At 41.1% G+C, this 22,173-nt stretch overlaps 1 protein-coding gene and 1 pseudogene across 1 annotated transcript; one reads left to right on the forward strand and one right to left on the reverse strand.

Annotated features, from left to right (window-relative positions):
* Window positions 5,535-8,258, reverse strand: Gm7961 (predicted gene 7961; annotated as a pseudogene).
* On the forward strand, window positions 14,414-17,116 carry Gm46935 (predicted gene, 46935). Its single transcript, XM_017321261.1, has 3 exons — window positions 14,414-14,700; window positions 15,165-15,755; window positions 16,549-17,116. Exons 1-3 carry the CDS (start codon window positions 14,414-14,416, stop codon window positions 17,114-17,116), a joined length of 1,446 nt encoding a protein of 481 aa, XP_017176750.1.
* Window positions 17,117-22,173: the final 5,057 nt, after the last annotated feature.

The raw sequence follows: 22,173 nt of genomic DNA on the forward strand, positions 1-22,173 counted from the left end.
GCTTCTCACCATTTACTTTGATGTTGGCTATTGGTTTGCTGTAGATTGCTTTTATCATGTTTAGGTATGGGCCTTGAATTCCTGATCTTTCCAAGACTTTTATCATGAATGGGTGTTGGATTTTGTCAAATGTTTTTTCAGCACCTAACGAGATGATCATGTGGTTTTTGTCTTTGAGTTTGTTTATATACTGGATTACATTGATGGATTTCCATATATTGAACCATCCCTGCAACCCTGGGATGAAACCTACTTGGTCAGGATGGATGATTGTTTTGATGTGTTCTTGGATTCGGTTAGCAAGAAACTTATTGAGGATTTTTGCATCAATATTCATAAGGGAAATTGGTCTGAAGTTCTCTATCTTTGTTGGGTCTTTTTTTGGTTTAGGTATCAGAGTAATTGTGGCTTCATAGAATGAGTTGGGTAGAGTACCTTCCGTTTCTATTTTGTGGAATAGTTTGTGAAGAACTGGAATTAGGTCTTCTTTGAAGGTCTGATAGAACTCTGCACTAAACCTGTCTGGTCCTGGGCTTTTTTTTGGTTGGGAGACTATTAATGACTGCTTCTATTTCTTTAGGGGATGTAGGACTGTTGAGATCATTAACCTGATCTTTATTTAGCTTTGGTACCTGGTATCTGTCTAGAAACTTGTCCATTTCATCCAGGTTTTCCAGTTTTGTTGAGTATAAGCTTTTGTAAAAGGATCTGATGGTGTTTTGGATTTCTTCAGGATCTGTTGTTATGTCTCCCTTTTCATTTCTGATTTTGTTAATTAGGATGCTTTGCTTGTGCCCTCTAGTGAGTCTGGGTAAGGGTTTATCTATCTTGTTGATTTTCTCAAAGAGCTAGCTCTTTGATTGGTTGTTTCTTTGAATAGTTCTTCTTGTTTCCATTGGTTGATTTCACCCCTGAGTTTGATTATTTCCTGCCTTCTACTCCTCTTGGGTGAATTTGATTCCTTTTCTTCTAGAACTTTTAGGTGTGTTGTCAAGCTGCTAATGTGCGCTCTCTCTAGGTTCTTTTTGGAGGCACTCAGAGCTATGAGTTTTCCTCTTAGGAATGCTTTCATTGTGTCCCATAAGTTTGGGTATGTTGTGGCTTCATTTTCATTAAACTCCAAAAAGTCCTTAATTTCTTTCTTTATTCCTTCCTTGACCAAGGTATCATTGAGAAGAGTGTTGTTCAGTTTCCACGTGAATGTTGGCTTTCTATTATTTATTTTGTTATTGAAGATCAGTCTTAGTCCATGGTGATCTGATAGGATGCATGGGACAATTTCAATATTTTTGTATATGTTGAGGCTTGTTTTGTGACCTATTATGTGGTCAGTTTTGGAGAAGGTACCATGAGGTGCTGAGAAGTAGGTATATCCTTTTGTTTTAGGATAAAAATGTTCTGTAGATATCTGTTAAGTCCATTTGTTTCATCACTTCTGTTAGTTTCACTGTGTCCCTGTTTAGTTTCTGTTTCCATGATCTGTCCATTGGTGAAAGTGGTGTGTTGAAGTCTCCCACTATTATTGTGTGAGGTGCAATGTGTGCTTTGAGCTTTACTAAAGTTTCTTTAATGAATGTGGCTGTCCTTGTATTTGGAGCATAGATATTCAGAATTGAGATTTCCTCTTGGAGGATTTTACCTTTGATGAGTATGAAGTGCCCATCCTTGTCTTTTTTGATGACTTTGGGTTGGAAGTCAATCTTATCAGATATTAGGATGGCTACTCCAGCTTGTTTCTTCATACCATTTGCTTGGAAAATTGTTTTCCAGCCTTTCATTCTGAGGTAGTTTCTATCTTTTTCTCTGAGATGAGTTTCCTGTAAGCAGCAAAATGTTGGGTCTTGTTTGTGTAGCCAGTTTGTTAGTTTATGTCTTTTTATTGGGGAGTTGAGACCATTGATATTAAGAGATATTAAGTAAAAGTAATCGTTGCTTCCTGTTATTTTTGTTGTTAAAGTTGGCATTCTGTTCTTGTGGCTGTCTTCTTTTAGTTTTGTTGAGGAATTATCTTCTTGTTTTTTCTAGGGCGTGGTTCCCGTCCTTTTATTGTTTTTTTCTGTTATTAACCTTTGAAGGGCTGGATTCGTGGAGAGATAATGGGTGAATTTAGTTTTGTCGTGGAATACTTTGTTTTCTCCATCTATAGTAATTGAGGGTTTGGCTGGGTATAGTACCCTGGGCTGGAATTTGTGTTCTCTTAGTGTCTGTATAACATCTGTCCAGGCTCTTCTGGCTTTCATAGTCTCTGGTGAAAAATCTGGTGTAATTCTGATAGGCTTGCCTTTATATGTTACTTGACCTTTTTCCCTTACTGCTTTTAGTATTCTATCTTTATTTAGTGCATTTGATGTTCTGATTATTATGTGTCGGGAGGAATTTCTTTTCTGGTCCAGTCTATTTGGAGTTCTGTAGGCTTCTTGTATGTTCATGGGCATCTCTTTCTTTAGATTTGGGAAGTTTTCTTCAATAATTTTGTTGAAGATGTTTGCTGGTCCTTTGAGTTGAAAATCTTCATTCTCATCCACTCCTATTATCCGTAGGTTTGGTCTTCTCATTGTGTCCTGGATTTCCTGGATATTTTCAGTTAGGATCTTTTTGCATTTTCCATTTTCTTTGATTGTTGAGCCGATGTTCTCTATGGAATCTTCTGCACCTGAGATTCTCTCTTCCATCTCTTGTATTCTGTTGCTGATGCTGGCATCTATGGTTCCAGATTTCTTTCCTAGGTTTTCTATCTCCAGCGTTGCCTCACTTTGGGTTTTCTTTATTGTGTCTACTTCCCTTTTTAGGTCTAGTATGGTTTTGTTCATTTCCATCACCTGTTTGGATGTTTTCCTGTTTTTCTACAAGCACTTCTACCTGTTTGGTTGTGTTTTCCTGTTTTTCTTTAAGGACTTGTAAGTCTTTAGCATTGTTCTCCTGTATTTCTTTAAGTGAGTTATTAAATTCCTTCTTTATGTCCTCTACCATCATCATTAGATATGCTTTTAAATCCAGGTCTACCTTTTCAGGTGTGTTAGGGTGCCCTGGACTGGGTGAAGTGGGCATTCTGGGGTCTGATAACGGTGAGTGGTCCTTGTTTTTGTTAGTAGGATTCTTACGTTTACCTTTCACCATCTGGCAATCTCTGGAGTTAGTTGTTAGTTGTCTTTGTTTAGAGATTGTTCCTCTGGTGATTTTGTTACCCTCTAGCAGCAGACGTGGGAGACTAGCTCTCTCCTCTGATTTTCACTGGTCAGAGCAGTCTCTGCAGGCAAGCTCTCCTCTTTCAGGGAAGGTGCACAGTTATCTGGTGTTTGGACCTCCTCCTGGCTGAAGATGAAGGCCCAAAACAGGATCTTTCCCAGAAGCTGTGTTGCTTTGGCCAGGAAGGTGGCCGGTTGTCTGGAGCCGAAGATGGCACCGCCTCAGAAGCTCTGTGGCTTTTGCCTGTCCCAGAAAATGATGGCCTCTGTATTCCACACCCTCACCTGTGCTGCCTGCCCTCCGTGGAGTCCCGAAACCTAGGTGGCTACCGCAGAGACTGAGGCAGAAACCTTTCGAGACTGATTTTCTGAATGAGGTCACGTTCTGGTCTCTTGGTAACTGAGAGCTCTGCTTACCTGGTTCAGTGTGTTCATCCCTTGACCAAATGGGCAAGCACAAGTCTCAGATCTTCCGGCTGTCTCTAAAACTAGCATGTGGCCCAAGGTGACACTGAATATTTTTCTTTCCTCATATAAAGACATTTGTGACTTTGGTTTAAAATGAAGTTTACTGGTATGAGGAATGAGGCAGGAGATTTGTAAATTTGACCAAACCTGATCTGAAGAATAAGTGGCCACCAGATAAAAAAAATCTCTGAAGGACTGCACATCCTCTGAAGTAGACAGAATTATCAGCCAGAATAGACTACGAAGTAAGAACCTTTGGAAGTAAATCAGAAATGAAAAACTAAATGAGTTGATCAAAGTCAACCTGAGATATACCTCAGTGGCTCAATGTTTGCTTGGCATGGATGATATCTTGGGACACTATCTCACATAGTGTGAAAAGAATTTGAAATTTTCAACCTTGATGGCTCAGCTCAGTGACTAATTACTACCATAGCTCAAGTCTAGTTACTGGTGTTTCTCTTTCCACCCTGGGTAAACTAAGGATGTGAGGAATTGCTATAGGTATAGTACTTGGAATATACAATCAAGAGTTTATTTCACATACAGAGAATATTTGGAATTACCTTTACATTTTCATTCTCAATACTTTCTTGTTTTCATTTGTTTGGTGTGTGTGTGTGTGTATGTGTGTTTGAATGTATATGTGTATTGTAGATTCTTTAGAGAGAAACCCAGTATTTAGAACTGTTGAGCAATACTAAGGATCCCATCCACTGTCTTGAAAAGAACTGACAGGCAAATAGACAGAAAGATAGATATTGTTCTAGGATGAAGTCCTAGTATTCTTTCAAATATCCAAGGTGCAGACCTCAAACCAGAGCCCAGAACAAACTGGGCTACTACTCCCGAATTAAGATCAATTACACATGAAACTTCACACATTCTCTTCACACTGTGGTGGAGGGGAATACCATTGGAGGCACACAAACCTCAGGCAACTGCTACTGGCCAATGCCATTTATTCAATTACTTCATTTTTCTGAAATCTTTGTGAAATGGTGTGATTTTTGTCTAAGACATTCTAAATTTTGTGTATATGCAGATTTATTGTACATATTGTGCATATAAATGCCAGGATCCACAGATGTCTGAAGAAATGGGACTAACACCTGAAGCCTGAGTTGCAGCTGCAGGCACCTGATGATAGTTCTGAAAACAAATTCTGCCCTCTTCTAAAGCAACATGTACTATTAAAACATGACTCATTGCCTTTTGGGGCTCGTGAACTTTTGTTTGTTGATTTGTTTGTTTTCCTGAAGAACATGAAAGGAATTTTCTGTGAGCAAACTTCCAGCAGGTTCACAGGTTCCAAGCAACAAGGCCTGTGAAGTTGACGGGCAGACAGAGAGATAGGGTGAGGGGAAGGAAGAAAAAAGAAGTGTGAGAGACATGGAGATTGTGTTTGTGACTTCTTTTTTTACCACCGGCCAACCTAGACATCCATATGTAAACCACCTTAGCTGATAAGTTTATTCACCTACCCAAGATTTTGAATCATGATGTCTGGCATCCATGTGTTCATTTTGACTCTCTCCAGAGGATATTTGCTACAGAATTCTTAAAGTTAGATATTTTATTCTACTCAGACAAGAGGAACAAAATCTAAAAAAGAACCCATGTACTATGTATTCACTTAATATTACAGTGAAGAACAAAAAGTGTACAAGTCCATGACAAAGGATCTAGCTAATCTGTCCTGGCAGAGTCCACTCATACCATCCAAGTTGTCTTTATCACTCCACAAGGCACCTAACTGCACAGTCTGTTCCCCATGTCAAGCTCAGCCTCCAAGGTCCCAATTACTGTTCATCCTTTTCTTTCCAAGCATCTGTACACTGCCTAAAGTCACAGTCTCTGAGCACCCCAGATGAGAGTTATGTCCCAAACCTGTCATTGATTCACATGTAGAAATTCTGTATCCATGTTCACCGCTAGCAAAAGCAAAGTCTGGCTCTCTTGCCATAGACACAACACTCGCCACATTTGTGGCATACACGTGTAGCAAAAGAGAGGCACTTGGGCTGCCTTATTGCCCTCAGTGTATCCATGAGATCCTGAAAAATTGGGCAAATCTTTCTACAGCGACATGACCCAACTCATTATAGCACTCCAGAGGGGCAGGGTATTGTTCCACATTCATCTTGCTCCAGATGGCTGTGTGCTGTAAAAGGTTCTGCAGGATGGGCATGGAGAAGTCATTGTTGTAGAAGTTGATCTTGGTGAGCTGAGAGCATTGTATGAGGGAAGGTAGGAGTGCATTGAGCTGGTAGTCCTTCATCCTACATCCCTGCAAATTCAGAGTCTCAAGAGTTTTTAACCACTTTCTCTAAGAAACCTCTCAGAGGCCTCACATCCAAAACCTGTAAGACCACACCTTTCATCTCCAGATGTTTTAGCTGAAAGAGACTCTGACAGCAAGAGAACAAATCCAAGTCTGACTGTGAAATTTGGTAGTGAGTGATGGAGAGGGACTCCAAGGGTATCATCAGGCACCTAGAGATAAATGAGACCAGATGGTTAGTTCAGGCAAAAGGTAATGGAGAACATGGAGTGGGGTTTACACAGTCGTCAAGTGACCAAGTGACTAAGTTCAGTGTGACCAAATGACCATAGATATTATCTGAGATGCTTCCTTTTGAGATCAGCTTAGTCAAGTCAAACCCACACCTAATCAGCTGGCTTCAGTCTCAAGCAGAAAACCTATTTAGCACCTAAGACACAAAGAGGAATTTCCATACCAAGAGAGTCCTGACAGGATCTAGGGATATTACATGTGGGCTCATTCAAAGCTGCATTTAATCCCAGCATCTGAACAGTCACTCTTCCTATCCATTACAGTTCCACACAATCCCTCATGTCTCTTTTATTCCACAGTACTGGGGCTCAAAAACCTTTACTCATGGGAAAGCAGGGGAAGATAGTAGGCTGTTCCCACAGATCTTAGCACAGAGCTCACCTCCTTGCTTTGATGGTCGCCCCCATCTCCTAACTACATCCTCACCTCCCTGTTGGCTGTGATTCTAAGAAGAATTACAGTCCCTTCTGACCTGATCTGAGCTACTCCTTACCTCCCTTCAGTCTTCTGCTTCAGGAGTACTCATTTGAGACTTTGAATCACTACACATAATGTCCATATTCTAAAGAGTCCCTAAAATTGTTTCACGTGACTGACTGGCAGGCATGCTACAGGAATAATCCTTAAAATGGACAAGAAGAAATGCTCTGCTAGGTAACCCAGCTCTCCATCCTTGCTTACCTGAAGACCTGACTCATGTGGTCTGTGAGAAAGTGAACACCACGCATGGAGAGATCCTGGAGACAATTGAATTTGGAGAAGATAGAAATGAACTCCTTGACACACTTGTCTTCTCTGTCTCCTGTCCTATTGGCAATCTTGAAGCTGTTCTCATAGAAGGGTGCCAGGAGAAGTTTGCGAAGATTTCTCATCTGCCAGAAGCAGGGAGCCAAACGGGCCAGATTGAACACATTCCACTCAGTGTTCAGTTCGAATTTCTCGATGTGCTCTGGATGAAAAACATTCAAAATCTCTAAGACAAAGTTCACGTGCATAGCCCAGATCTTTACGTTTATATAGCACAAATGTAGGGAGTCCTTTCTCTGCTGGGCCCACTTCAAGAAGTATGCTTGTGTTTCATCATGGTGGGGACTGAGGCACAGGTCAGCTACCACCTTCAGCTGCCTCCTCTGTGCATATCTGCGACGGAATTTCACTACTGTAGGCTTCTCATCCAAGGGCTCTGAAGAACAGCTACCATCCTCTGCACCAGCCCATATGTCCCAGAAGGCATGGTACACATTCCTCAGGTCCAGAACCTGAAATTTTCCCTTGCTGGGAGTGAAACATGTCAAATGTCAGCATACATGACAACCCTCAGTCAGCTTTGACTACCTGACTCTAAACACAAGTACACACACATTGGTAAGGTATAATTTCTATTAAACAGAGTGCAATGTGCACACAAGCATGCTACAGAATCTTTCCTTGAGCTGTGTGTGTAGACCTGACCACTTTCATTCCACTAAGGTACTCTTTATTTCTCCTTAGTCCCATTAATAGTGGTTATGGGAAAACCAGGGATAGGCTCATTCTAGAGGCTACTTATAGAAGCTGTAATCCACTGACAACTGTCCTTAGTCCAAGAAGACGATAACTTCAAGGTTCCTGCACCACTGCCTGATGATCCCATCAGAAGCCATTCTCCCTGACCCCACAATCTCTGCTGTGTACCCAAATGCTCCCTTATACACGACTTGATTATTACTCACCTGGTGTGAGATTCTCTTGTCAGTCGCATATCTATTCCATCTAGCACAGCCTGTAAGGTCTCCAGGTTAGGTGACTTCATCAAAGACCCCACAGGGAGACAGGGAAAAGTCCAGGTTGCCACCATTGCCTTAATGAGCTTCTTAAGTCTGCCAGCAAAGGCCTCCTTGAACAGTGCTGGGAAGAGCAGAAAAGGTACCTCATCCAGAGAGGACAAGGCCAAAGCCTCATCTCTCAGCAGAGCCTGTAATGCCAGCTTCTGGAGTGTGGATGGAGTCTGAACATTCATCCTCTTCGGTCTCCAGTCAGAAGGCTCCTTGGGAAGGATTCAGAAAAAAATATACTTTCAAGACAAAGTTTGTAAAACTTCCTCACCATTACATCAACCACTAATCTTCAGAGTTACTACTCTGACAGTGACAGAGAAATCAGTTTACCTCTTCAACCTAAACTGGTGGTGGAAAGACAGACTCCCACAACGGGGTCTTTATAAAAACCAAATGAGCACATAATTTTCAAATCAAAATAATACTTTTTGTGTGACCCTTTCTCAAAAACAATCTTAAAAAAATTCCAAAATCAAACAAAACCAACCGACTGACCAACCAAACAAACAAACAAACATAAATCCTTGTGATGCAGATCAATATTAATTCACAGGAAGCAGAATGACTTCAGTGCATTTCTACAATTTTTAGGGTTTCCTGTGTATGGGAAGAAGATCATGTACACAGAACAAAGCTATGTGGAAAACATGAAATGCAAAGCCTAAGGCAATACATATGCATAACTCACAAGTATCATTCGAACAATTGGGCACTGAAGATCAAACATACATGGTCTACAGGTCTACAGTGTGAGCCAGGGTGTCTCTCTCTCTTTCTTTCACACACACACACACACACACACATACACCCCCCACACACACACACACACACACAACACACAAATTCAGAGAAGGGGAAACATGGAAACATGAGAGAACAGGTTACTCAGAATGATCTGATTTCCATCTTCCCCGGAGTCACAGGGCCAGTTCTAAGAGAGTTTGAACGAGATACAGAATCCTTGTCTCAAAAAAAATATGAATCATACTAATGAACTCTGCAAGCTATCATGAAAATATATCGGTGATGAGGCTAAAAATTCATGTGGAATGAAACTCAAGGTCTTCAACCTGTTCCTCTAAAGGAGTCTAAACTTCTCTACATCAAACTGCATTACCCAAGGAAAACCCAGTTCATACCAGTTGAGCACTGCAGATAGGTCTCAAAGTCCCAGCTCCACCAGATAGTTATCCAGGCTGCTGGTCTCTGAATGTGTTCTCTGGATCGACTGGTGCCTTTATATACCTCTGTGCTAAACCCCTCCCTATTGTAGCCACACCCTCTAATCCACAACTGAAATTGGATGTCCTAGTTTAATCTCCACCACTTAAATTCCAGATTAAAGGTGTGTGTGGGGGGGGGGGGCAAAACGGGGGAACATGTAAGGAGATACAGAGACAAATTGTGGAGTAGAGACTAAATAAATGACAATCTAGACACTGGCTCACCTGGTGATACATCCCATTTACAGTCACCAAACCCAGACATTGATGTGTATATACTTTTTCAGCATGCATTAAGAATGTCACACCTCAGAGTTGGAATGGAGGCTTTGTATACATACCCAATGGTGGGCAAAAGCTTTCTTCACGTCCAGGCTTTGTGCTCAATGGGAGACAATAGATCCCTGATCATGTTATATTGCAATAAGTTTTTTTTCTAGAGATTTTCTGTGATTGACCTGTGTCCCTCTGAGCAGCTTTTCCACGCTGTCCTTGGGGAATTTCATGCACAGTAGAATCTGTTGTTTGGGTGGTATTGTTGCACAAAGGTTCAAGGAGCCCTGTCCTGGTGAGGTTGACCTTCTGTCCCATGCTCATCAGAGTAGAAGAATGGAAAGCCTCAAAGGTTTTCTAGATCTGGTTTGTTTCTTGTTTGTTTGTGGGGGTTTGGGGGGTATTTTTTATATCTGTCTTTGTTTGAGGGTGTCCTCTGGACCTGACTGCAGCTGAGATCCTGTTACTAAGCATTGTTCTCTGTTTGGCCATAAAACTTCTAGCCCCCTTGCTCATCTGGTACCCAGAGCTTTTATTCTGGTAGCTTGGTGCTCTCTACCACCTATTCAGATGTAGCAGCTGCTTCAACAACTGTGCCTATAGTATTTAGCCATTCACTTCTTCCTAGCACACACAATTCCTTTCTTTTTTCACCTCTGAGCCACACCAGTATGACCTGGGAAGGAACATTGTGAGGGTCAGACCAACACCTGTTTGCTGCCCAAAGCTATGAGCAAACATTTTCTTCCTTGACTGACAATTGAATTTAACAGGCAAAATCCAGAGACTACAGGCTCAAAATCCAAAGGAACTGATGATCTTGGCCTCTCCCATTGATTTTCTCCAGAAATGTGGCTGTCACAGGACAATGGTAACATCTAGCCTTGATCCTCAACCTTTGCATATCTTGAAAATCTCTACCAGATGTGCCTAGAGAGTAACCTCAGGGGTCATTCCAGAATCACTTCTTCCGGGGGGACAGCATCAATGACACTGGTTCCTATGAAAGTACAGAATATAGATCAGTTTCCTTCCAGTCCAGTGTACACCATGAAAAGGCTTGCTAGCTACAAGTTTGGGAAGAACTTCTCTTGAGGCACTTTCCTCAAGATTGTGTCTGATTCAAGGAGCCACTTTGCCTTCTCCATGTTGGGGGCTCTCTCATGATCAAGAGTTCTATAGCTCACAATTTTCAAGCTTCTAAAACTGAACTATCTCACTTATCAAGTGTGGATACTGAGATCCTTTCCTGTAATGAACCCCCATGCTATTCGTTATGGCTGCCTAGGTGAAATAGTCCCCATCTATAACCCTGTCTACATGCAAATTAAAGAAGATACTATCTCTGCCTCTTTGTGAAGTATGAGCCTTCAGCCTGTCTAGTTCCTATCTCGGTGGCATTATCTGTAGACAATGTGCTAAGCTGGCACTCCTTCATGTTAATCAGATATGGGATAAAGAGATGGTTTAGGAGTTAGAAGCATGGGGGGAAAAAGACACAGGAGCTGACAAACAGAAGCTGGGATATGAACCTAAGGTATCTGTTAGAGAAGCCAGTGCTCTAAATACTCAGTCATATCTCCCTCCCCTTTTCTTTGCTTCTCCCTTACTGAAAATATTTTTTTCATACAATGTGTTGTGGTTATGGCTTCAACTCCCCCAAGTCCTCTGAGGTCATTTCCACATTATTTTCCATCTCAATCCACACCCTTTGTATCTCTCCTGAGAAAAGAAACAGGCACTTAAAGAATCCAGAAACATGTGTGGCAGAACACAAGTGTACTGCCAGGACAGGGGAGGAAGAGGCAGGACCACCTCCAGCCTGGCCTAGCAAGTGAGTTACAGAACAGTTTAACATACAATGAGACCCTGCTTGAAAAACAAACAGAGAAATGAACAAATAAACAAAAAGAGCAACAGAAAATCAAAAGAAAAGAAAAACACACAACTTGGAACAGGACAAAATAAATAAACCTACAGGAAAAAGAGAGCCAATCCCACCCCATCAAAAAAATAAAGTAGAATCACCAACAACAACAGCAATAACAAATCCCAAAGAAATAGAGAATACATTCAAAGACACAGAAATCCCAGAAAAACAGAAAAATGGTAGCTGTAATAGACAATCAAAGAATTTATAATCTAAAAGCAGAACAATATAAATAAACAAAAGTTTATAACACAACTTTCTAACACTCAGATCTGCTAAATTGTCTTTGACTTTGTTTTGTTTTCCTACCTACAACTGGTTAATTAGTCTTCTTTTAAGCGTAGGATTTGCTAATATCCAGTTATCAGTGAGTACATATCTTTTGAGTTCTTTTGTGATTGTGTTACCTCACTCAGGATGATGCCTCCAGGTCCAACTATTTGCCTAGGAATTCTGGGCCCCTAAGGGAGGAGCTAGAGAAAGTATCCAAGGAGCTAAAGAGATCTGCAACCCTGTAGGTGCAACATTATGAACTAACCAGTACCCCAGAGCTCTTGACTCTAGCTGCATATGTATCAAAAGCTGGCCTAGTCGGCCATCACTGGAAAGAGAGGCCCATTGCACAGGCAAACTTTATATGCCCCAGTACAGGGGAATGCCAGGGCAAAAAAATGGGAATGGGTGGGTAGCAGATTAGGGGGAGAGGGGGTGGGGGACTTTTGGGATAGCATTGGAAATGTAATTGAGGAAAATACGTTTAAAAAAAAAGAGTAGAATTTGCATCGAACAGAAAATTTCCATTGGTATTGTGGGTCCTCTTTGGCTTTCTGTCTGGGAGTGGTAACGCTGGGTCTAGAAGGTAGATTGAATCTCAATTATTTGAGAAACTGCCAGATTGATCTTACAAGTGGTTGTGCAAGTTTGCACTCTCTCCAACAATAGAGATGTGTTCCCTTTGTTCCATAACCTCCCCACATGAGCTGTCAAATGAGGTTGAGAGCTCTGATTCAATCACTGAAAAGGTTGCATGTTACAAATATGATTAAAAGGGTGGAGTTTAATCATTTACTCCAATTCCAGCTTGGGATTGGTGGGTGTGGCTACAAAAGGGTGTGGTGAGCAGAGAGGTATATAAAGGCTTCACTGGAGCCAGAGAACACATTCAGAGAACTGCAGCCTGAATAACCGTCTTGTTTGACCAGCACTCAGAGACCTGTCTACAGTGTTCAGAACTAGTAGGTAATGATATTCCCCTGGGTTTGATGTAGAGACATTTAGAATCCAAGTTAGGACAAAACATGTTAATTTTTTCTTCTTAGAGGAATACATTGAACACCTGGGATTTAATTCCAAATGAAGTTTTAGCTTCATCACAAACGTACATGTTAACCTGGTGATTTCATTATTATGGTTGATTTTCTATTTTGTTTAAGCTGTCCTACAAATGGCCATGTGGCATTGGGTAGGGTGAAAAGCAATAACGTTTTGACTCATAAGACTCCTCAGTACTAAGATTACTAGTGAGTTCCCTCACATTTCCATTCACTCAATGTTTGTGCTTGTTTTTGTGAGTCACTGGCTTACCTGGAGACCTGGGGACCATGTATCTTTGAACACCTTTAACTCACAATAGCTGGAGTTACACTTGGAGTGTCTTAATGTCTCACTCAATGTCTTACCTTAGGCTTTGCCTTATATCACTTTCACACAGCTTTGATTTTTTTTGTTATGGTCTATATTTGAGACCCAGGATACCCTGAAAATTATAGGAACCCATTGTCATCATCATGCTTAGTGGGTCAGTATTGATCCAAGACACAAGGTTTTGTGTGTATGTGTGTGTTTACTGCTTCCATGATTGTTGTTTGTTGCATTTTTCTTTTGTTGGTTGTTTTGTTTTTTTTTTATTATTTAATTACATTTGAATTGTTGTTCATTTTCCCAGTCTTCCCTTTGCCAGCCCCTGACCATCATTTATCCACTCTGACTGTAAGACAATACTCCCTTACACACACACAACCAGTCCCCAACAAGCCTCCACAGTACCAAGGATCTCCATTCCCATGGATACCAGATAATTCAATCATCAGCTACATATTGATCCAGAGCCATGGATGAACCCATGTACAAACTTTGGGTGGTTGTTTCATCTGTCAGAGCTCTGAGGGGTCACGTTAGTGGATATTGATGTTATTCCTATGGGGTTTTAATCTCTTTCACCTCTTCTGTTCTTCCCTAAGCCTTCCATTGGGTACCCCTTGCTCAGTCCAATGGTTGCCTATAAGTGTCTGCAATTGTCTTACATGCTGACACAGCCTCTCAGAGAACAGCCATACCAGGCTCATATCTGTAAGCACATCTTGGCGCCAACTATAGTGTCGGGGATTAGTGTCTGCTGATGGGATGGATCCCAGGGTAGGCAGTCTCTAGATGGTCTTTCCTTCAATATCTGATTCATTTTTTTGTACAAGTTTTTCTTTAGATGGGAACAATTCTAGGTTAAAAATTTTGAGATGGGTGACTGGGCCCTTCCCTCACATGGGGACCATGCCTATCCATTGAGGCTGGTCTCTTAAGGTTCTATCTCGCTTGTGATGCACATGTTGTCTTAGGCCATCCACATTAAGTCCTGTGAGTCGTGTCAATTCAATATTACTTTCAATTTTTTTTAAAGAGTGTGTCACAAACAAAATTTTTGATCCAAAAATCATATACCCATTTGGGTGAGAGAGAGTCTGCCATGATGCCACTGTGGGGGACTGTCTTTCTATGACCTCTTAGAATGAAGAGGTAAATTGATGTCTCTACCATTGCATGAGCAGTAACTCAGAAGCTTAGTGGTTGATGTGATAGTGAGTAAGTTTTATAAACATTCTCTTAAACATATATTCATTTCTGACTCCTTCCCCAGGATTCTTCTGATTGGAGACCTTAAGAAGATGAGTGTTCATACCCCACCCACACTCCAGAAGCTGGCAATTCAGACTCTGGTGAGAGAGGAAGCTCTAGGCATGTCTGAACTGGAGGAGATGGCCCATGGACTCTTCCCAGCACTTTTCAAGGAGGCCTTTGATGGCAGACATATCAAGCTCATAAAGGCATTGGTGATAGCCTGGCCTTTCCACTGTCTCCCTGTGGGGGCATTGATGAGGACTACTGACCTGGAAACATTGCAGGCTGTGCTAGATGGAGTAGACATTCGTCGAACCATAGGGTTTCACACCAGGTAAGCAATTTCCAAGTCCTGTAGAAGGGAGTAGAAGGAGTACACATTAGACATTGTCAGAGAGATTAGCTTTGTCATAAATGGATCACATGATTCTGATGGCATCATCAGGCAGGGATACAGGGTTCTTGACAGCTACTGTTTACTTGTACTGAGCACAGTTGGACATGGATTAGCCTTGAATATGGACTAGAGTAAATGTGGCCTCACAGTGGAATGAGTCTATCCCTGACATTCCCACAAGTACTAATAATATAAGTAAGGAGAAGTAAAGTGTACCTTATTGAAAGAAAAGTATTCATGTGTACAGAAGCACAGGAAAGCTTCAGTAGCAAGCCTGAGTCCAACTTGGATATCAGGTCCTGAAAAAAAATGTACACTTTAGCAGGGAAGAGAGATGAGTTTAGATATATGTAATAAAAGCTAATTCAGGGTCTGCCATCATTCTTATGTTTCACCTGCAGGAGGAAAAAACTACAGTTTCTCGACCTGAGGAATGTGCACCATAGCTTCTGGAACATATGGACTGATTCAGAGGACAGTGACTATTCAGCAGAGATCTTGGATGAAAAGAAAGCTCTGCAGGTCGGTCCCAGATATGGACTGAGGCAGCGTCTAAAGGTCACAGTTGACCTGTGCATCAGGTCCTGCCTTGATGAAGCACAAACATGGTTCTTGAAGTGGGCCCAGGAGAGAAAGGGCTCCCTATATTTCTGCTGTACAAAGATGAAAATCTGGACTCTGCCAGAAAGAGCTCTCAGACAGATCTTCCATGTTTTTGATCCAGAGCATATCATGGAGTTAGAACTAAATACTGAATGGACTCTGATAGAGTTGACACATTTTGCCCCCTATTTCGGGCAGATGAGAAATCTTCGCAAAGTCTTCCTGGCACCCCTCCACAAAATCGACTTCCATTTACCCAATAGAACAAGAGTCACTGAAGTCAAGTGTATCAACAAGTTTGCTTCTCAGTTCTCCAAATTCAACTGTCTGCAGCATCTTTTCATGTTCTGCGTCCATTTTCTCAGATTCCAGATGAATCAGGTCCTAGGGTAAGCCATGATGGAGAGCTGGTTCAGCTATCAGAGCAAATCTATCTCACTTTTCTTAAGGGTTATAGGGACATGATGCCAACCAGTCACTAGGAAGAAATATTTAGAGACTCCAAAGACTGGAAGTTATGTCCTGTTTCCATGAATACTCAGTTATACAAGGGAAATTTTACAAGGTAAATCAGTGTCTCAAATGAGCACTCATGAAGTAGGAAAGTAAGGTTCAGTTGTAATTCTTCCTAGAATCATGGATGCACAATCAAACGGAAACTGAAGAGGAATGGAAGTGTGTAGTGAGGAGTTGGGGGACTCACAAGTACAGGGTTAACAGGAGCTATATGCTCAGATCTGTTAGAACAGCCTTCTATCATCACCCAGTTCCCATGGGTTAAAAGTTTTGAGCCCGAATACTGCTGAATACATGGGACAGGAGGTAGAGCTTGGGCTATAAATGAGCGCAAGAATGACTGCAGAGGGAATGATAGAATACAGATTCAGTAAACCCACAGCAAATATTGAGATCCTGTCAGAATTCTATTGGGATGGGATTTCTTCTGCTGCTTTCTGCGATTAGGGGATGAACTGGTTTTCAGGTTTAGAGTGAGGCCAGGAGATAAATTATGAGGTTGACATGACTGAGCAGTTTCCAACAGGAAGCATCATAGATGATGTCCTTAATCACTTAGTCAAACTGATCTTGGGGCACCTGATTCCTGCTCCCACTCTGTATATCCCTGCCAAACCTCTCCAAGCCCATTTGCCAGAACTAACCATCTGTCTCCTTTATCTCTAGGTGCTTGATGACACCCTTGAAGACCCTCTCCATTACTTACTCCCTGATGTCACAGAGAGATTTGGATTCCTTTGTCTGCTGTCAGAGCCTCTTTCAGCTAAAACATCTGGAATTGAGAGGTGTGGTCTTACTGGATTTGGATCTTATGCCTCTGAGAGGTCTCCTCATGAAAGTGGCAGGCACTCTTGAGACTCTGGATTTGCAGGGGTGTAGGATGAAAGACTCCCAGCTCAATGTTCTCCTACCTGTATTCAAACAATGCTCTCAGATCTCCAATATCAACTTCTACAACAATGAATTCTCCATGCCCTTCCTGAAGGACCTTTTGCAGCACACAGCCAACTGGAGCAAGATGAATGTGGAACAATATCCTGCCCCTCTGGAGTGCTATGATGAATTTACTCAAGTCACTGTAGAAGGATTTGCCCAACTTTGTCAGGATCTCATGGATACACTGAGGGCAATAAGGCAGCCCAAGAACAGCTCCTTTGCTACAGATATCTGCCACACATGTGGGGAGCGCTGGGTCTTTGACCAGGTGGCTAAACTTTGTAGTTGCTGGCATTAAAATGGGAAAGTTCTGGATTTGAATAAACAATGGGCATGGGACACATGTCTTACCTGGGGAACTCAGAACCTGTGGCTTCTTTCTGACATGCTCAGATGGTTGGAAACAAAAGGATGTTCAATGACTGATATTTTTGCAACTGCTCTTGACATGGGGAACAGTTGGACGGACTGTGGGAACAGGGGCCTAGTGGAGTCAGAAACACAGCTTGGCATTGTCACATGGCTTCTCCCCAGACAGACTAACTAGATGCTTAGTTGTACACTTATAAACCTGGATGTTCTCTCTGTGTGGTCTTTGACTGTTACCAACCTCACTACCAGGTTCAGGGTCAGGAAGGTTCAATAGGTGGATAAATGGAAAGACACTGGTATTTTATGAGTGAAGCAAAAGTCTTGGTGAAATTAACATGTTACATTAAAATGTAAGTTTTCTTGACACTTCTTTCCCTTGTCCTTTGCCTGGGCTACATGCACAACACCACCTGTGTGGCTGAACAGTTACATGCACAAAACATTTAAACTAATGGGAGCAACAGAGACACACCTACTAGAAAGAAAGATTAAAAGGATCACAGACAATTAAAATTTTGTACATTCAGACCACAAGGCACCTTGGACCTATCAGAAATGCCTAAAGGGAAGAAGACAACATAGGACAAAGTAAACAAGATTTCCAGTCTGGCCTTGTAATCTTGACCTTTTTGTCATGATTTAATGAGATGACTACTGGAACCTCTTTTTCCATCAGTTATGCCACGTACCCCTAAAACCTTATTCTGGTGGACTCCAAAACTCTATGAAGTTCCCTTCTTATTTAAAAGTATGCAATAAAATGCAGGTCCTTCTTCTACATAAACCATTTACTGTACAAAAAAATTGTATTTTCCATCTTCAGTTGTAATAAAAAGAACAGAGAAAAAAATCTCGCTCAGCCTAGTCATTATACCCCCTTTCTGTAAACTATCAATAAAATAATTTGTTACTCTGTATTTATTGAACACTTAGAACATGGTTTCTTTGTTTAAACATCATTGTTATTGTCTAAATTAAGTAAAGCATCTAAATTAAAAGACTCTGCAATAATCACCCTCTGGAAAGAAGTAAAAAAGTACATATTGAAGCCAGGTATGTCACAATTCACAATCTTGGGAAGGCAGATAAAGTTATCAGCTATGGTGGGAAATATATGAACTTCTAGGCTGGCCCTAAGCACAGAGGAAGAAAAAAATATAAAGAACATACCTCTCAGGCTCAGACTTTCTGTCTTCCCTCACACCCTTTCTCCCTGTCTGAATGTCCAATTCCCTGACCTTGTTCCTTAAGACCAGTGAACTCACCTGATATTTTCCCACAGTTAACATGCTTTCATATTCTTAAAACAAACAACATGTAGATTGGGAGAGACTCTTCACCGGTGAAGAGCACATGCTGCTTTTGCAGAGAACCAAAGTTCTGTTTCAGAGCTAATATTCAGATGGCTGTCAAATGGAACTCAGGCTTCAGGTGCTAGGACCCTCCTTTCTGTCCTCTGTGGATCCCACCTTTCACATGCAAAAATCCACATAATACACATGTAGCTATTCAACCAGCTGAAGAACTCTTTAAATAAAAAAAGGACTCAATTTCACAAAGAAATAAAAAATGGCCCAATTAATTAAAATGGTGATGTTGATCAGTAGCACTTGTGTCTCTGTGAAGAGAGCATGTGGAGTTTTAGGCATATCCTTTGAGCTCCATTGGTGAGCAATAGTGTAAGATGCTCTGAGCTCCAGAGTTTGAACTCTTGCACTATGGGTGAGTGAGAAGAAATTAGTAGTTTGTCACTCTGCAATATTTATTTCTGTATGCATTTTATGTATATTCCTGTTCTATTTGAATGTATCCTTGCATGATAGAAAAAGGCATCAGAACCTTGTATAGATGTTTGTCAGCTACCAGGTGGTTGTCTAGAACTGAACTCCAGTTGTCTGAAAGAGCAACAAGGACTCATAATTTTTTATCCTTACAGGCCCATGTTTGAGAATGGTAAACACACTCATGGATAGAGAATCAAAAGGAATCAGGAGTTTATTTTGCACAAAAGCTTACGACTTTGGCATTATCTTTAATTCATTACAATTCATCCATTTTGTGTACATGTGTGTGTTGCTGGTATGCTTGATTGTTTCCTTTTTTTTTTAGATAATCACTATGTAGATCTGCCAATGCAATAGCAATATCCTGAGTCATTCCAAGAATGGTCAGGATGTGCTTCATTTCATAGAATGTTTACCTAGCCATTCACAGGAACTGTGAACCACATTAAACAAGGTGTGATAATATGTAACAGTTATCTCAGCACCATTTAGGTTGAGAATTCCCAGCAGAAATTCAATAGCATTCTATCTACTTATCTAATACCTAATATAAAAATTCAAAAACTTCCTCTTGACAGGGAGCTAGAGTCCCTGAGCTCTTTCCTTTTGATGTCTCTTGACTTCATCTTATCCCTGATCAGGAATGGAAAAAAAAACGTTCAAAATAAGTAAATAAAAATCAAAATAATTAAAAAAAACTGAACAATTTCTATAGTATAGTCTTTACGCATATGTTGATCAGAGAAGAGAAAGAAACAATATGCAGAGGGAGGGAAATAACTAAATATAACCTTACCTATTTATGTCTTAGGGAAATGTCTGACTGAAACAACATTCTTTGTGTAATTGACATATACTAATTATCAGTTACAAGTACATACTAACTAAAGGCACCAAGCTTCAATCTAATGTTCAGAACTTTGTCTTATATCAAAATAATTGCATATTTCATGACTATTTAGTGTAATTATAAGTGGCTCATGAGAATATATGTTGCTAACATGTTTCAGGAAAAACTTGTTTCTATTCAGTTTGTGGTGAGCAAAGTTTAAATGCTAACATGTCTAGCTCCCTGTTTATCGTTTCTTTTTGTTTTCATTAATTCATTTATGTATTCACTTTACCACCTGATCACTTCCTGCCTGTCTTTTCCTCCCAGTCCTACCCTCTGACGTTTTCATCTCATTTCCTTCTGCCATTCTCTTCAGCAAAGGAGAGGCACTCACTCCCCACCCCTACCAGGTTCCACACCACTTTGACACAGCAAGTTGCATCAGAACTAAATGCATCCTCTCCCACTGAAGCCACACAAGTCAGCCCATCAAGGGGAAAGGGTTCCAAAGGCAGAGAACAAAGTTCAAAAGGAGACAACACCCAGTCTGATTTTTAGGAGAGCCACATTTAAGACCAAACTTCACATCTGTTCCATATGATTAGGAGGCCTAGGTCTAGACCATTCATGCTCTTTGATCGGTAGTTCAGTCTGTGTGAACCCCAAATGGGTCCACATGACTTAGTTCTGTAGGTCTCCTTCTGGAATGCTTGACTCTGTTATAAAGCTCTGATGACCCTTAGCTACTGGGGACCCTCGAGTGAAGAACTCGTAGAAGGTGATGATTTGAAAATCAAGAGAAATTTATTGTTCCAGTATGCTTGGATCGTCATGCACCTCAAGAAGAGGCCCCAACCACATATTTCCCATTTGGCCAGTTTTTATACAGCAACTAGGCACAATATGATTGGTGGAACAGTATGAATTTTAAACTGATTGGTCTTTAGGGAATGAGGTGGCAAGGACTTCTCTTGTCTGTAGGTGGCAAATGGACACTGTGCCCATGGGTATTCCTGAGAAATGTAATCCAGGAAGGGAGGAGTGCCTACATACTTCATGACTTCCTCTGTCTTCCAGGAATGGCTGAGTCCTTATGCTCTGCTGTTTGGTCGAATTTGGTAAAAGCCCTGGGCTGATCTCTTCACCATCTGGCTCCCTCTATCCTTCCTCTGACTTTTCCACAAGACTCTGAGAATTCTGCCTAATTTTTGGCTGTGGGTATCCATCTGTTGCCATCAGGTGCTGGATGAAGCCACTCACAAGACAGTTATGCAAGGCTTCTGTCCTTAAGTATAACCAAGTATCATTAAGACTGTCAGAGTTTGGCTCTCTTCCATGGGGTAGATCTCAAGTTTGGTTAATAGTTGGTTGTTTATTCCTTCAATCTCTGCTCTATCTTTATACCTGCATATCTTGTAGGCATGGAAATTTTTGGATAGGAATTGGTGGATTGGTGTCCCCATCCCTCCATTGGAAATCCTGCCTAGCTAGAGGAGTTGGCAACTTCATCTCTTTATACCCATCTGCTGGGGTCTCAGCCAAGGTCCTTCTCATATACTCCCAGCAGCCTGCTCCATCCCAGGTCTCTTGCTTTTCCCTGAAATGCCCCCACATGGATTGCTTTTCTATCTCCCAAATCTCTAAATCCCTTGACCCTTCCCACCATACTTGATACCCCAAAATGTTCCTGTCCCTGTACCCTCTCCTATACAGTTCTCCCTAAGAAATCACCACTGATATCGATTTTTTTTCCTCTTTTGAGTGAGATTCAATCACCTTACCTTGTGCCCTATTGTTACTTAGCTTGTTTGGGGATTTGGATTGTAGCATGGTCATCTTATACTCTATAAGTAATAATGCATTAACAGTGACTACATAACATGCAATTCCTTCTTGGTCTGAGTTACCTCACTCAGAATGATCTTTTCCAATTTCATCCATCTGCCTGAAAATAACATAATATTCCTTATTTTTAATAGATGACCAGTATTCCATGGCATAAATGTACAAAATATTCCTTATCCATTCTATGGTAGAGTACAGGTGGGTTGTTTACACTTTCTGCCTATTATGAATAAAGGTGCTATGAATGTAGTTGAGGAAGTATCCTTGTAATATAGGGAAGCATGTTTTAAGTATTTGCCCAGGAGTGATATAGCTGGGTTTTGAGGTAGAATTATTTGTGAGAAATACCAAGATTGATTTACAAATGTAGTATAAAAGTTGACACACTCACCAGAATTTGAAGACTGTCTCCCTTACTCTACATCCTCACCAGCATGTACTGCTTCTTGAGTTTTTAGTCTTAACCATGCTGATGATTATAGGATGGACTCTCAAAGTACTTTCAATCTGCATTTGACTAGG

The sequence above is a fragment of the Mus musculus genome, chromosome 5 (genome assembly GCF_000001635.26).
Source record: "Mus musculus strain C57BL/6J chromosome 5, GRCm38.p6 C57BL/6J".
NCBI classification, from domain to species: Eukaryota; Metazoa; Chordata; class Mammalia; order Rodentia; family Muridae; genus Mus; species Mus musculus.